Raw genomic sequence first — 13,226 nt, 5'->3', positions numbered from 1 at the left:
CATTTTTAATACATGTCAGCGGTTTTTGCTACGTACTAATGCCAAAATACTGTGGAGCTCTAGACTTACCATGAGAGGATCCAGAGCTCAGACAGGGACTTGTAAAGAATGAATTACACTGTATTTGCCCCTTTCCTAGCCCCCTATAAAAATCTTTACATCGACTGAAACACCTGCTGTAAATTAAGGCTATCTTTGCAGACCCCGAGCATGATAAATACCAACAACCTCTTTTAAGTCTTGAGAATATTTCCTATGAGAACATCCAGGTAAATGGAACCACAAGGCCAAATTCATTTTGCAGGAGACAGAAGCAGGGAGTGGTTTGCCTTTCCCTCCCATGCATTAGAAATCCCTTTCTGTAAGAAAGGGACTTGAAGGTATCACACACAAGGGTGTACCTGTAAATAGGAGACAAAATCTGCTGTATGGATCCAGCTTTACACTGCTCAGAGTACAGAATAGCGTACATTTCTCACAAACCTCAAGAGCAGCATTTAGAGTTCCCTTTCACTGACCTCAGTGACACCAAAAGGCACATGTAGAGGGGAAGAGGCCCCTTGTTCAACCTTGTATTAAAAGGTAATAGCGACAGTTAAATGATCCCTGTGATTAGAATACACATGTGCATATGTGTACAAGGTGAGATTTTTTGCCAAATAACTACAGGAAAGTGTTTCGTGTATTTATGACATTAATGAACAACATGCACCCCCTGTGACCACAGGCACTAGAGAAGCCTGTACCTCACAGTTCTCTACGTCCCTTAACTATTGCCAGGGCAAAATTCATTCAGGAACCTCCTCACGCAAGGGTCTCACAATATGTAAATCTCCCACAAAAACCCAATTCCTTTCCACAAAAACACAAAGGAAAATTCTTGCCTCCTTCTCTCAAGCCCTTTCAAATTTTTATTAGTAGAAAACAGCAGATGCAAATTGGCTAACTGAATACTGTCAAGCCAAATAGACAAGGGCCGTGGATTCCCCGCCATTCCTCTCAAAAACATTGAAATGACCCCTCAGTACTCTACTCAGCATTTCACAAATCTTGCCAAAAGTTAGCATTTCTGACAACACTACACTGTTGTCAAATTTTACTAAAATTAGCTGGTGAGATGAAAAATTACTGGAAGATGACAGCTATAAGAACGGGCAAACAGATTGACAGATAAACTATCAACATGAGCTCCTTTCTTAGGGAATCAGCTTAATAATAAGCATCAATATGACAAGAGGATATCTGGTATTCATATCCCTGAATCTAGCCTTTCCTTGCAAATCACTTCACCTACCAAGAAAACAAGGAAGACAGAAGAAATACCTTAACATTCTCCTCTGTTATGTACTTCTCAGCTTTGTCCACAGCATTCTGTCGGATCCGGTGAAGAAATGCCTGCAGACATAAAAGAAGATTTATGTTCCAATTGTTTGATAATAGTTTGGTTTCACTCTTTTGTTTCCTCTAGGTTCCCATCCACACAGTTTGGCTGATTACCTTTAAGACTGAAAGAAGGTAAACATTTAGGAGCTCCCCAGCACAGATACCCCAGGCTGCACACAGGCACTACCAAAGACATTGCCCACAAGCTGTTGGGCTTTGCTTGACAATAAACGTCTTCTCTTTGTGGAAGCTTTTAGCTTTAATTATCTGTTACTTGCAGTAGACAAGAGCAGGGTCCATTCGCTCCTCGGAAGGTTTCCCCTGTCCCTGGGGCGGCGCGCTTGGCCCACAGAGGTGTGTGTCAGCAAGGGACTGCAGCAACAGGGAAGGGACAGTCACCCTGCTAGAGCTGAGACACATCAGAGCCATGAGCTGGGGCTAGGGACAAGTTCAACAGTCTCAGTATGCGGGGAAGGCAAATGGAAATCACCAGACAGTGCCTGTGATACACTGTCCTGTTCACCTTATTTCAGTGGGTTAAAAAAAGACAAAGCAATGCTAGAACTTTTCACTTAGGTTGGGTTTCCCCTTCTCTCAGCTCAGCACAACTCTGGATTTAACAGCCAAATCAATAAAAAGCTGCCAGATACAAATGGACAGTGATCTGAATAGCAGCCTGAAAAGCATAACTCTGGCTACTGGAAGTTGGGAGGACCTACTTGCATTTGCACTGAACACACCCACAAACCTATTTGATTCAGTAAAAAGAGTTTAGAAAAGAATACTTCATGGGATTTCCATCTCAAGACTCCACTGGTTTAGCAACTACTGGCTAAAAGGCACTCCTGAACTGAGAGCAGGGGATTTTCCTATCCACAGGCATCAGCAGAGATGGAAATACCTACAGGAGAGACTGAGGACAGAATCTGCTGCAATAAACTACATAACCTCTGCAAAGAAGGGAAAAGAGCTTTACTCTCTGGTCCTGTCAGTGATTTCTAACTTGCCTCCCATACAAAGGAGTGAGCCCTGGGGAATGCAGTGAACAAGGATGAAAGAACTTCTCTTACCCACCTGAGAGAGTGAGGGGAAGGTGGTCATGTCTTTATTTAGGGCACAAAGCAGCTTTCTTACAGCTTGATAACAAAAAGCCTTTAAAAGCTGAACTATTCTTGAGCAAGGTCCATGTCAACTGGTGCACATTCCTCTTTTGCTTTTCCCCTTTTGCCTGCTGGTATCAGCAGCAGCTTACAACATGTTAAGAAGCAATGCCACTGAACCAAACTTACAGCTTATGGAATGCCTTCATCTCTGGTGTTTTGCTTGGCACACAGTGAACAGGTTCCTCTGGCTTTCAGCTCTAAAAGGGGCACGTCTCTGTTCCAGCTAAGGCATTGCCCTCTGTCATTCATCAGCCATTCACACTTTACAGGGCAGGTACCAGTAAAAAAGACATTAATTAATGAAGCACAGAGACCCTACATTTGTTTTTAGCCCTGGATTTCCAACCCGCTTTTGAACAAATTTCAGGGACCATAACCACATTGCTCCTCTAGTGATAAACAGAAAGATCTTGGCTAGATTCCAGCTAGATACGGAGAACTCAAAGGAGTTTGTGGGGACTAAGAAGTTTGAAGAATAGATTCCTGCATCAAAGGAACAGGACACGTGCTAGTGACAGAAGGGTTATTTTGTAAGGGCTAGCCAGTTCATCCTGACAATAATCTGGCCAGGAACTGTAGCACTCAGCAGCAGTCAAGGAACTGCATGAGATGAAGTGTTCAGCATGATTCCTGATGACAGGAGGAATAGCTGCTGCACTCCCACTTCAGCTCTGGGTGTGAGAGCTCAGCATTAGTAACCAGGCACCTGAGTCATACAAGGTGGCACATCACTCTAGAGACGCTCATTCGCTAACAGTAAGTCAGGCAGTGATTTTCCTTGCTTTAATCACAAACATGTTTGGAGACAACAAACCCAACTGAAATGATCAATTAATCTACATAATTAGCAGCTCCACTGGTGACTAATAATTACCTGCACGTCAGTCCCAGTATGAAGGGTCTAATAATAGAAAGCTGTATACAGGAAGTGCAAATCACATTAGTTGTTACAGGCCACTCAATAAAAAAGTGGAGACTGTTAATCTAAAAAAAGCTTTTCTGTGATGTTTGTCTGAAAAGACCACATGATGCGAGCACAAGAAAGGGAGAAAAGAAGATAGGAAAAACAAATGAAAAATAAAAAAAGCATAGAAGCAGAGAGAGGAAGAAGGATGAAAGACCTTGACGGGAAACAATCAACTTTGTAGATAGTCTTTCAAATCTCCTACAGCTTCTGATTTGCCTTCATGCACATGGACAGCAGTCTATCCAGTAATAATAAAACAAGACAGTTACAAAATATTTTGGCCTTACAAATTTAATAAGTCTACTTTCTGAAATGCAATTCCCCTCAAATTAACAAAACTTAGTGGATGCAGAACAAGTTTGTTCCCCAACTTTCAATACCTACTAAGGTGCAAGAAGAATCTTTTGCAACACAGTCATTCAAATAAAAAGTATGAAAACCACAAGCTATTAAACAGCAGCTCACGGAGATAATGCTGCATGTCCCGTTCACATGGCAACACCACTTTCTTCCAAACCACTTCCTGCTTGGAAAAAGCAACCCTTTTCCCAGAGATGTTATTCTGACATTCAGATCAGCATTTCCCAAACTTCTCCAGTGATTTTTTTGCGCTGCTTGTTTTATTAGGGTCTAAGCTCATCTGTACCAGCACTAGTCCTCTAGTCACCTGGTGACACAGACTCCAAGAACTATTACACAAGTAGCATGCAACTCTTTTGGGGGAAGGAAGTGCTATGATATTTCATGAGTCCTATTGATTTAGCTAGAAAATCAGATTCTTATTTGGACCAGAACATCACAAAAGTGATGCCAAAAGAGAGATAGTGCTAGTGGATGAATATTTTAAAAAAATTAATCCTATGAATTCATGCCTATATCTTATTTACATTCCAAAATATTTTGTTATAGATGAGGAAGTAGTTGAAAAGGTGAAAGCTTGTCTGGTCACTAAAGTTAGTGAGACATTCTCTCTGGCTGCTCCAACCTCTTCACACTCTACACAAGTCATATATAAATTCAAGGGGTCTGTTCCTTGGCACTTTTCACAACGAGCTTTCAGGGACTCCACAGTATAACCCTTTCCATCCACAACACCTTCAATCTGTGCAGCAACTAGCCTCCAAGGAGATGTGGAAGCATGGGGGTCAGCTTTCTTAGGAGACCTTGGAAGTATGACCTAGGGACTCTGATATCATTCCTAGGACACTGCAAGATGATCACAATCACCTCTCCATTGCAATCAAGAGCAGAAATGTCTACTGTGGCACGCTGTTGGTTTCCTCTTCTCTGAAACTATCAGGTATAACTGAAACAACAACCAACTGCAGATCACTGAGACTGTTGAAGAGCTGAAACTGATGAACAGACAACAAAAGCAGGCTCTGCTTCCTTCTATCTTCTTATTGTACCCTGGTCAGGACTTACAAGGATAACAATTTCACAAAAAGCAGAGATAAGAAGATGGCTGACATCTTTCCTCCTTATCCCCCCACGCTGCATTGCCCCCCTGCACAGTGCTTCACTGTGCTCACACTGGGCCAGGTCTGAGCAACCCAAGCTGTTGGTTTGGGCAGCAGAGGAAGACAGAAGCACTGGAAGAGCCTATGGATCCAGAACAAGAACAGGTCATGGCACAAGGCAGGGAAAAAAATGGGAAACCAGGCTGATCAATTTTCATACTGCTGACAAAGATTGTAAAGGCCCCATCTTCCATATTTATGTGCTCAGTATTAGGAAAACAGTCCGGAGAAAACTTGTTTTGGTTTAAAATTCAGTGGTAACATAACGTTTATTTGTGCACTGTAAGCTGTTGTCCCAGAGATCTGCTATTCCCAAACTCAGCAGGCCACAGCTGATGCTTCTCATGTCATGCATAAGCACAATTTACAGTTTGTCTTACAGTACAAAGTCCTGCAGGATTCAAGCAAATCTATGACAAATTAGAATGAGCAGTGAAATGTTTCCTTTCTGCTTCACATCATGCTGGACACATTCCTTCCAATACAGACTAACAGAAACATACTACAAATCTAGAATGAAATTCAAATATAAAAGTTCATTTCATTAAATAAGTACTTTTTAATGGCCCCTTTTGTATGAAAGTGTTTTTTTTTTTTTTTCTATTCACAGTCCTCATAATCCACTGTTTCAATGAAATATCATTGTTTTGAGTGTCTTTGCAGCACCTCTAAACCACAAAAGCACAAAATATATTTTAAGGAAACAATCAGGTAATTGTTAGTTGTTGTCACATGAAACAGTTGCACACATGAAACACACGAAGCAACTGGGATAACACTTAAATGCTTTTCATATGAGCCTTGTAGAACTCAGCTTGTAGCCTTAACCAGGGAAAACCAGTATTTTCCATCTTCTATGTAGCAGAAGTAACACAAGCAAAACACTTGGGATGAGGCAGTGACAGTTTGCTCATGCCCCTTCTCATAATTCATGTTTAAGGCAGACAGTTCCTCAAACATTCAGAAATAGCAAGAGACTTCTTACTAAACAGCAAGGGAGGCCAAGTGTGCCTGCCCCTGAGGGAAATGAAAAGGAGAACAGAAACAGGCAGCGGTGAGGCAACTGGTCCCCATGTTGCTGGAGAAGAACAACTTAAAGCACAATCCTGTAAAACCTGTTTCCTGAACAGCTGACTGGAATGCCACATTGCACTTAAGAGAAAAGTGAGACAATTTCATTAAATTCATTAGTGATCAGGACTGATTCAGAACAAGGGTCCAGGGATCTAAATAAGCCTAGAATTTTCAGAGTTAATAATTGCTTTACACTTGTGCCATCAATTGTTTAAAGCTTCTTGCAAGTGCAGATATCTTGTTTCCAAGAAAATGTGTTCACAGTGACAAAGTAAGAGGTGACGTGAACAATAAATTCCAACATTTGACCATCACTAGCATCTTTACCTTGCAACTACAGCACAGGGGGCATATACATGAACAAGAACTTGCAAGCGTAATTTTAATTTCTCTTTTTTTTTGATCACTTGAATTAGTGTTACCACTAACTTTGTCTGTTAGAAGTCTTTGCCTCCGTACCAAAAAACCCTATTTCTTTAGATAGCAGCTCAAAGGTCCTGTGGGAACCTTTCAGCCTTACTGAAATAGTCTGACAAATTGAGTGTTTGCTGAAGTTCAAGTTTTAAGAGCAAATGCATCCTTGCTCATATTACTCAATTGTTAGCTTTGAACCTTGTCATTTTGATCATGTTCTTTTGCTTTCTATCACATAAGCAGTTCATAAGCTAAAGCTCTACACAAATGTCAGGAAACAAAAATCCTGCATCCCCGTCCCGCATGTTAAATGCAGTTCTCACCTGAGGTCTGAAAGACAATGCAATAAATAATCTCAAAGTAACATAACAATGACTGCACAGGGCTATTCCAATCTTTCAGCACTTCCCTTCAAGGGTGTGGCTGGGCTCACAGCCTTGGGTCACCACCTCAGCTGGGGTGAACCTGCTCCAGTTCTGCTGCTCCTGCCATGGCCTGCAGCGCTGTGCAGGCTGACCAACGCCTACTGCTGTCCATCCTAGAGTCTGCTGCTTTTTAAAGACAGATGAAGTAATTCTTGAGTAAATACAGATGACTGGTTTTCCAACATCTCTTGCTGTCCTGGGCAAACACCAGTACACAATGTAGAATACTGGGCCTGAGTCAGGTTTTTCAGTTATGAAATTAAGTTAGAGTATTGGAAATCAGTCCTTTGACATTACTAGCATTACATATGTAAAATGGAGCAACACTGAAGCAACAGTACTACTTTTAAAGAGCCTATTACTCTACCTCTTACTGGAAACCCAGTATTCCCTCACTGCTCAATTACTGGCTGCTATATTAATATTTCTATAAAAGCACATTTTAAATGATCAGTGTCTGGAGAAGAAGGAAGAACTTAAGCATCAGATGAGTTCATTATACTAAAATTCTCCTAAACAATAGAGCCACAGCTGTGAAAGAGAGCAACTGCAAAAACACTGTACCTGTAGCTGCGCTCTACAGGCAAATTAATTCATCAGCAAACACCTGAACAGGTACTTGATTGAGAGACAGAGGTGTTTAGTAAGAGGAAATAGCACCAGAAATATCTTTTATTGCCCCAATTTCAGGCTTCCTGTGTATCAAACTGGCTTTAAAGCCTCAAAGCTTATTGGTACTTTTTTTTTTCTCTATCCCCTGAAGAGGAACTAAATTATTAGCTAACCAAGGTGATTAATAAAAAGGAAAAAAAAGTCACACACAACATGGAGTATCATATACTCTCTGCAAACAGCTCAGGCAATCTGAGGTGTAGAAGCCACACAACCATTTCACACACACAAAAGCACAGGAGTTACAGGAGGCACCATCTCTTCCCACAGCAGACTGCATGAACATCTGCAAAATAAGCAGATTCCATTTCAGGTGAGGGGAAAGACCCTCAGAAAAGAAATGCAGCTTCAGTTGCAAAATTCAGATATGTCGCAAGGGTAAGATACTTTGCGTACTTGAAGCATACTTTTGATGGGTATTTTTTGTAATTGTATAAATACATGTACCCACATTACAAAACCACCACTCATGCTGGCAATTCAATAAATATTAACTAAGCCTTGATCGTGGCAACTTGAAACTTCTTCCCACTTCTTAGTCTGCCATATGGTGAATGCTGATAAATACTACATGAAATATAAAGGAGCAGTCAGAAATTCTGCTATTTAAAATTAATTAATAAGTGCGTGTATGAATAAAATGTTTGAATAAATAAACTTGATTATTTCTTTAAATACTAGATAAGAGAAACAGCTACTGCTAATATGAAGTACATGCCTGAGATAATTCCAAAACTGACTTGTCCTGAGCCAATCCTGAATTTTAAGATTCCTGCAGTTATGACCACACTTGGCTGATTTATCTTACATCTATCCTGTCGTTGTTACACTGCCTATAACATCAAATCAATCACAAAATACTGGCATTGCACAGCGCTGGGACTTTCAGCTTTAAGGACTTAGACATTCCAACTGCTTTCTCCTCACTTTGAATTTCTTGACAGAGGTCCAGCACAAAATGGCTTCTGTCAACAAATCTCTGGGGCTTAAGCGAGGATTCACCTCATCTACTCACACCCCCTGAAAGCTGAAGCCTTCCCTGAGTTAGTGATCCAGGTTCCCACTACAACAGAGCAATGGGCAGGCAACTTAGAGGATGAGTCACTGCTGTGGGAGGATGCTTAAGAAGAGAGGCCGAATTACCATCAGAAAGGCTTTCTCTTTCTGGGTGACAAATTTAGCTCAGACCACAGTCCTCTGCTGTACCCCTCTCACTGCATCGGCAAATACAAATTCCAGGGCAGTGAGGGTTACTGAGCCGTCTCTAGAAGGGAACCAGGACTGTCTCAGCCACTCATGGACACTTAGGGACATGGGGGCACTGCAAGTTGACACATGCAAAATTCACATGCACGGACATTCTCAGCACGGTGGTATTCTGCGACTAATCACAAGTGAGCTGATCTAGCAGCACTTCCCAGAAAAAGTCTTATACAAAGAACGCTCTAAAAAGATCCCGGACCATTAGCTTCCCTTCCAGCATACTGCTGTTTACCCTGGAATTCTGCAACAAAAAAAGCCAGTCAAACCAAATTCATGCTTTGACTGATGGAGGGAGGTGGAACTGAAGGGAAGTCTTAGAGAAATACGTTGCAGTGTTTCTCACTCCAAAGAGAGATCCCTTTCTTAAGGAGGAGCAATTTTAATTTAAATTACAAAAACCTTTTGTGAAGTGAAAGACAGGCTGGTGCTGCAGAAGGGCCATTGTCTCTTCTCTATCATTGCCCTGACCTCTGCTAGTCCCTCCTCCCCCAGTCGCTAATATTTGCATTCTCAGACAGGTCAGAAGATCCCAATTCACTTCAGGGCCCCAAAAGCTGTATTTCTCACTGCTGAAATCCTTCAGGACTCATCGCTATTAATTTCTGTGTACCTCCTGTACCCTGACTTCTCTTGACACCGCTTCATGCTCTCCCTCCTGTACATCGTTATCTCTATAACACTTTGAATAATCTCATTATTGTAGACTTTAAAAACCCTCTCCTCTTTGCTTAAGCATGCCCTTTTGTGAATATCTATCCCTGGAAGATTCTAGCCCATTCACATATCAACAGAAAATGTATTTGTTTGGATTTTCAAAAGAAACTTAAGAAAGCTACATGCATAATTCTCTCAATCCTTTGTAATATTCTCCCTTTTACTGGCCTCTTCAAGTCATTTTCCCTGTTCTACATTCATGAGATTATTTTAAAAATTTTACTGTACCATGGCACTCTTCAAAATGCTTTCAGGACAAAGTTTGGTGGAACAGTATGGTTTGCTTCATTCCACTTTTATGTAGAGAAATAAATTCGGACAAGTGTGTGTCTACTCAGTCTTTATGGTACTTTAACAAAAGATGTTTCAGAAGTAAAGGCCCAGTAAACAACACATGCATTTTTCAGGATTCAACTCGTATTACTTACATTCACTGTGTTCATAGTGAAGAGATGCCTGCAGATTGCAACCTGTTCTATGTTAGAGATTCCAACTACTAAGATCCTATCAGCACCAGGGGATGTTTAATCAGGTTTCAGGCTCTATACAGCTACTCTTTTTTGAGGAGGGAGGTAAAAGCATCAGAGAGACTAGAAACAACAAGTGGTATCCAAAAAAAGTAAAATCAAGACGACGAATGAAACTGCAGCAAAAATTAGAATTTCTTCAAATAATATTTCAAGATAACAATCTAAGCTGAAGAACTTTGCTATCAGAAAGACGATTCTCTTCCTCTTCTACTCTCTTTCCAGTGACGGAAATACACTTAATACATTAAACATGAACTAGACAACACAGAGGAAAACTTTAAAATTAAATCTAGTTCCCTGAAGCCCATGGAATACTCTTCTTTAGTTGCAACACAGCCTAGGACCTCACCTAACTGAAGGAGACCAGTTCAGCTGACTGCCATCAGTTCACTGACACTTGCCCTAAATTACCTGTCAATCTAAAGCCCACATAGCATTATCTCGGGTGCCCCACCAACTTCATCTACATTGCAAACATGTAAAAAAGTCCCAGGATCTCATTTCGTAGGAACACTGTATATGCCCTGATGATACATACTTAAGATTGTCTCTCATAAGCCATTTCAGCATCAGACTTTGGATCTAAATATTGAGATTGCTTCCAGAGGTTTCCTCTGCAGGGCAGGTCTGTCTGGTGGGGCTGGGCAGCAGCAGCCCAGCTCCCGAACACGGCCGAGAGAGGGGTCCCGGGTCTTCCCTGAAGCCCCGAGCAGCTGGCGAACGGTCGGTCCCCTGTTCGGTGAGGCAGGTATCGATAAGGTCCCGGTAAAACAGGCGCTCGTAAGAGCAGAGCATCGCTCACGGTGGGAGCAGGCAGCAGGGGCCGGAGCCCCGCAGCGGTGGCGAGCTCCTCGCAGTGAGGCCGGCCTGCTCAGCCGCCCGGCCTCAGGGGCCTCGGCCTCAGCCGCCCGGCCTCAGCGGCCCCGGCCTCAGCCGCCCGGCCTCAGGGGCCCCGGCCTCAGGGGCCTCGGCCTCAGCCGCCCGGCCTCAGGGGCCTCGGCCTCAGCGGCCCCGGCCTCAGGGGCCTCGGCCTCAGCCGCCCCGGCCTCCTCTCGGTGCTGGGAGCGGAGAGCCAGAGCTGCCCCAGCCCCAGCCAACGGTACCTCTCCCACCAGAAGAAACCCCTCAGCTAGGAGAGCAGCCAGTCCCACCCCTGCCCTAAACCTCGGCCACTGCTCCTGTCTAAGTACCGGTGGTTATTGCCTCTCAGCAACAGATGGCAGAAAATTCCCTGAGAGAAAGAAAACAAAAGGAGCAATCCTAACCTCCAACACAGTGCATTTACACTTCCTACCACAGGAAAAAAAAGGAACTCAGCTTTTGAGTTGCCAGTTTCTTAGCATGTGCTTCGCCCTCACCCGGTGACTGCCCTTGCACACACAGACGGGTTGCACGCACAGCTGCACATGCAAAATATGCCTTGATGTATTTGCAATTATTTACACACGAAAAAAAAAAAGAGAGGGAGGAAAAAAACAAACCGAAAAGCAGCTTTCACATGTTGGTTTAAAAAAGAATTAGACAAATGAACCTCACAAGTACACTTTCATTACTACCCAGAGCAGGAACAGACGGTTTGGCTGAAGGTCCAGCAGCTGATCTGAGCCGGTTTTCCTAACCAATCTGCACCATTTTGTACTGGGCACCACCAGGGCGTTCACAGGAATGGCTCAGAGTTTTCCCACCAGACTGCGTATACTGCATCACGGTGGAAAGCAAACTGTCTGGGAAAAAACAGGCAGGAGAAAATCCTTAATTAATTATGAAATAAAATCCCAAGATTTTAACAAAATCAGAAATCTCCCTGAAAGCAATGTCATTCATGGCCCCTTTTTTTTTTCCTTCTCTTTCAGAAACAGCATTACAGACCTAAAGGCCACTATAGAGTGGTCTAGAGCCAACCTCTGACCACAGGGCACCTGAGAAACATCCTCAGAAAGCTTACTCAACTTACTGGGTCAGGGTTCCTGCCCAGCTTTACATATCTAGAACATTTAGGCTACTCAAAACCACACCTGTTTGGGGTGCCCAGACAGACCTAAACTCTTCACTGCACCCAATACTCAATGGTTAGCAGTCACATTTCCTCTCGGACAAATGGAAAATACGCCATTTTGTCAGGTCTAAGAGCTAGATGAATCTAAAACCACTGCCTATCCCACTGCCTCAAGATAACCAGAGCTGGGTTTCATAGTTCCCTTTCAAATTCATTCGTTTTCTTGTGACAGACTGAAGAAAACCCCTCTCTCATGGTGGCATTCCTTCTCTGCACACACGTTCTTGCAGAACACAATCATATCACACACAGTCCTAAACTCCAGCTTCCTGTGAAACAGAGTGAAAAATGAGACCATTATATTTTAAACATAAAGGGGAAGTTGAGCTAGTGAAGCTTGCTGCAGCCCCTGAACTGAAGGGTTCCAGCAGGCAGACTGCCCTCCCCAGCCTTCCCATGGCCTCGGACCGGCCTGGAGGCTCTGCGAGGCCGTGCTGCTGCTGCTGGTGCCAGGTCTGGTGTCCTGGCTTGTGGCAGGAGGGCACTGTTGGCAGCTGTTTGTAATCTATGCATAGTCTAGAGCAAAGCTAAAAACGTACCTTTGGTATATACACTTGCTCTTTCTTTACAGCAGTGCAAATAGATGGAAAACCTTAAAAGGAATTACTAAAATTTTAATTTTAGAAGGAGCTTTGTGATCAAAACAGGAGTTTGAAGTATCATGATGTTTTTAAATGAAAACCAGATAAAATTTGACCTTCCTTCATCTGAAGCCAACTGAATTAGATTGCTAAGAAACATCTCTCCAGTTCTCAATCTGTTTCTGCAACCTGCCCTTTTCTCAGTTCTGCACACCTTTCTCCCCTGCCTGACAAGAACAATTATTAAAGCAGCTTGGGGACCTATCACCAGGACAGTCCTCTGGAAACTGAACTATTTTCAATGTAGGTATCTCATCTGCAGCGCTGCCATTAAGATTACATATAACTTTGTTCACCACTCCACCCCATGCAGGAATTGTCCCTGCTGAAGAAAGGGCATCAGCATGCTGCCTACATGCCAGTGCACTGGCTGGTGAGTTTAGAAAACCATTCATTCATGCTGC

General features: G+C 42.9%; 1 protein-coding gene across 7 annotated transcripts in view; it reads right to left on the bottom strand.

Annotated features, from left to right (window-relative positions):
- PREX1 (phosphatidylinositol-3,4,5-trisphosphate dependent Rac exchange factor 1) overlaps window positions 1-13,226 on the bottom strand; it is a 113,361-nt gene that overhangs the window by 60,785 nt on the left and 39,350 nt on the right. For all 7 annotated transcript variants that reach the window (XM_026796433.2, XM_005492030.4, XM_005492031.4 and 4 more), the window contains exon 2: window positions 1,324-1,395. In XM_026796433.2, coding sequence (XP_026652234.2) covers window positions 1,324-1,395 — 72 coding nt within the window. The remainder of the gene's footprint in view (window positions 1-1,323; window positions 1,396-13,226) is intronic.

This window comes from Zonotrichia albicollis, chromosome 17 (assembly GCF_047830755.1).
Source record: "Zonotrichia albicollis isolate bZonAlb1 chromosome 17, bZonAlb1.hap1, whole genome shotgun sequence".
Taxonomy (NCBI): domain Eukaryota; kingdom Metazoa; phylum Chordata; class Aves; order Passeriformes; family Passerellidae; genus Zonotrichia; species Zonotrichia albicollis.
Note: the sequence above shows the minus strand (reverse complement) of the source record. Positions and strands in the feature narration are given on the sequence as shown.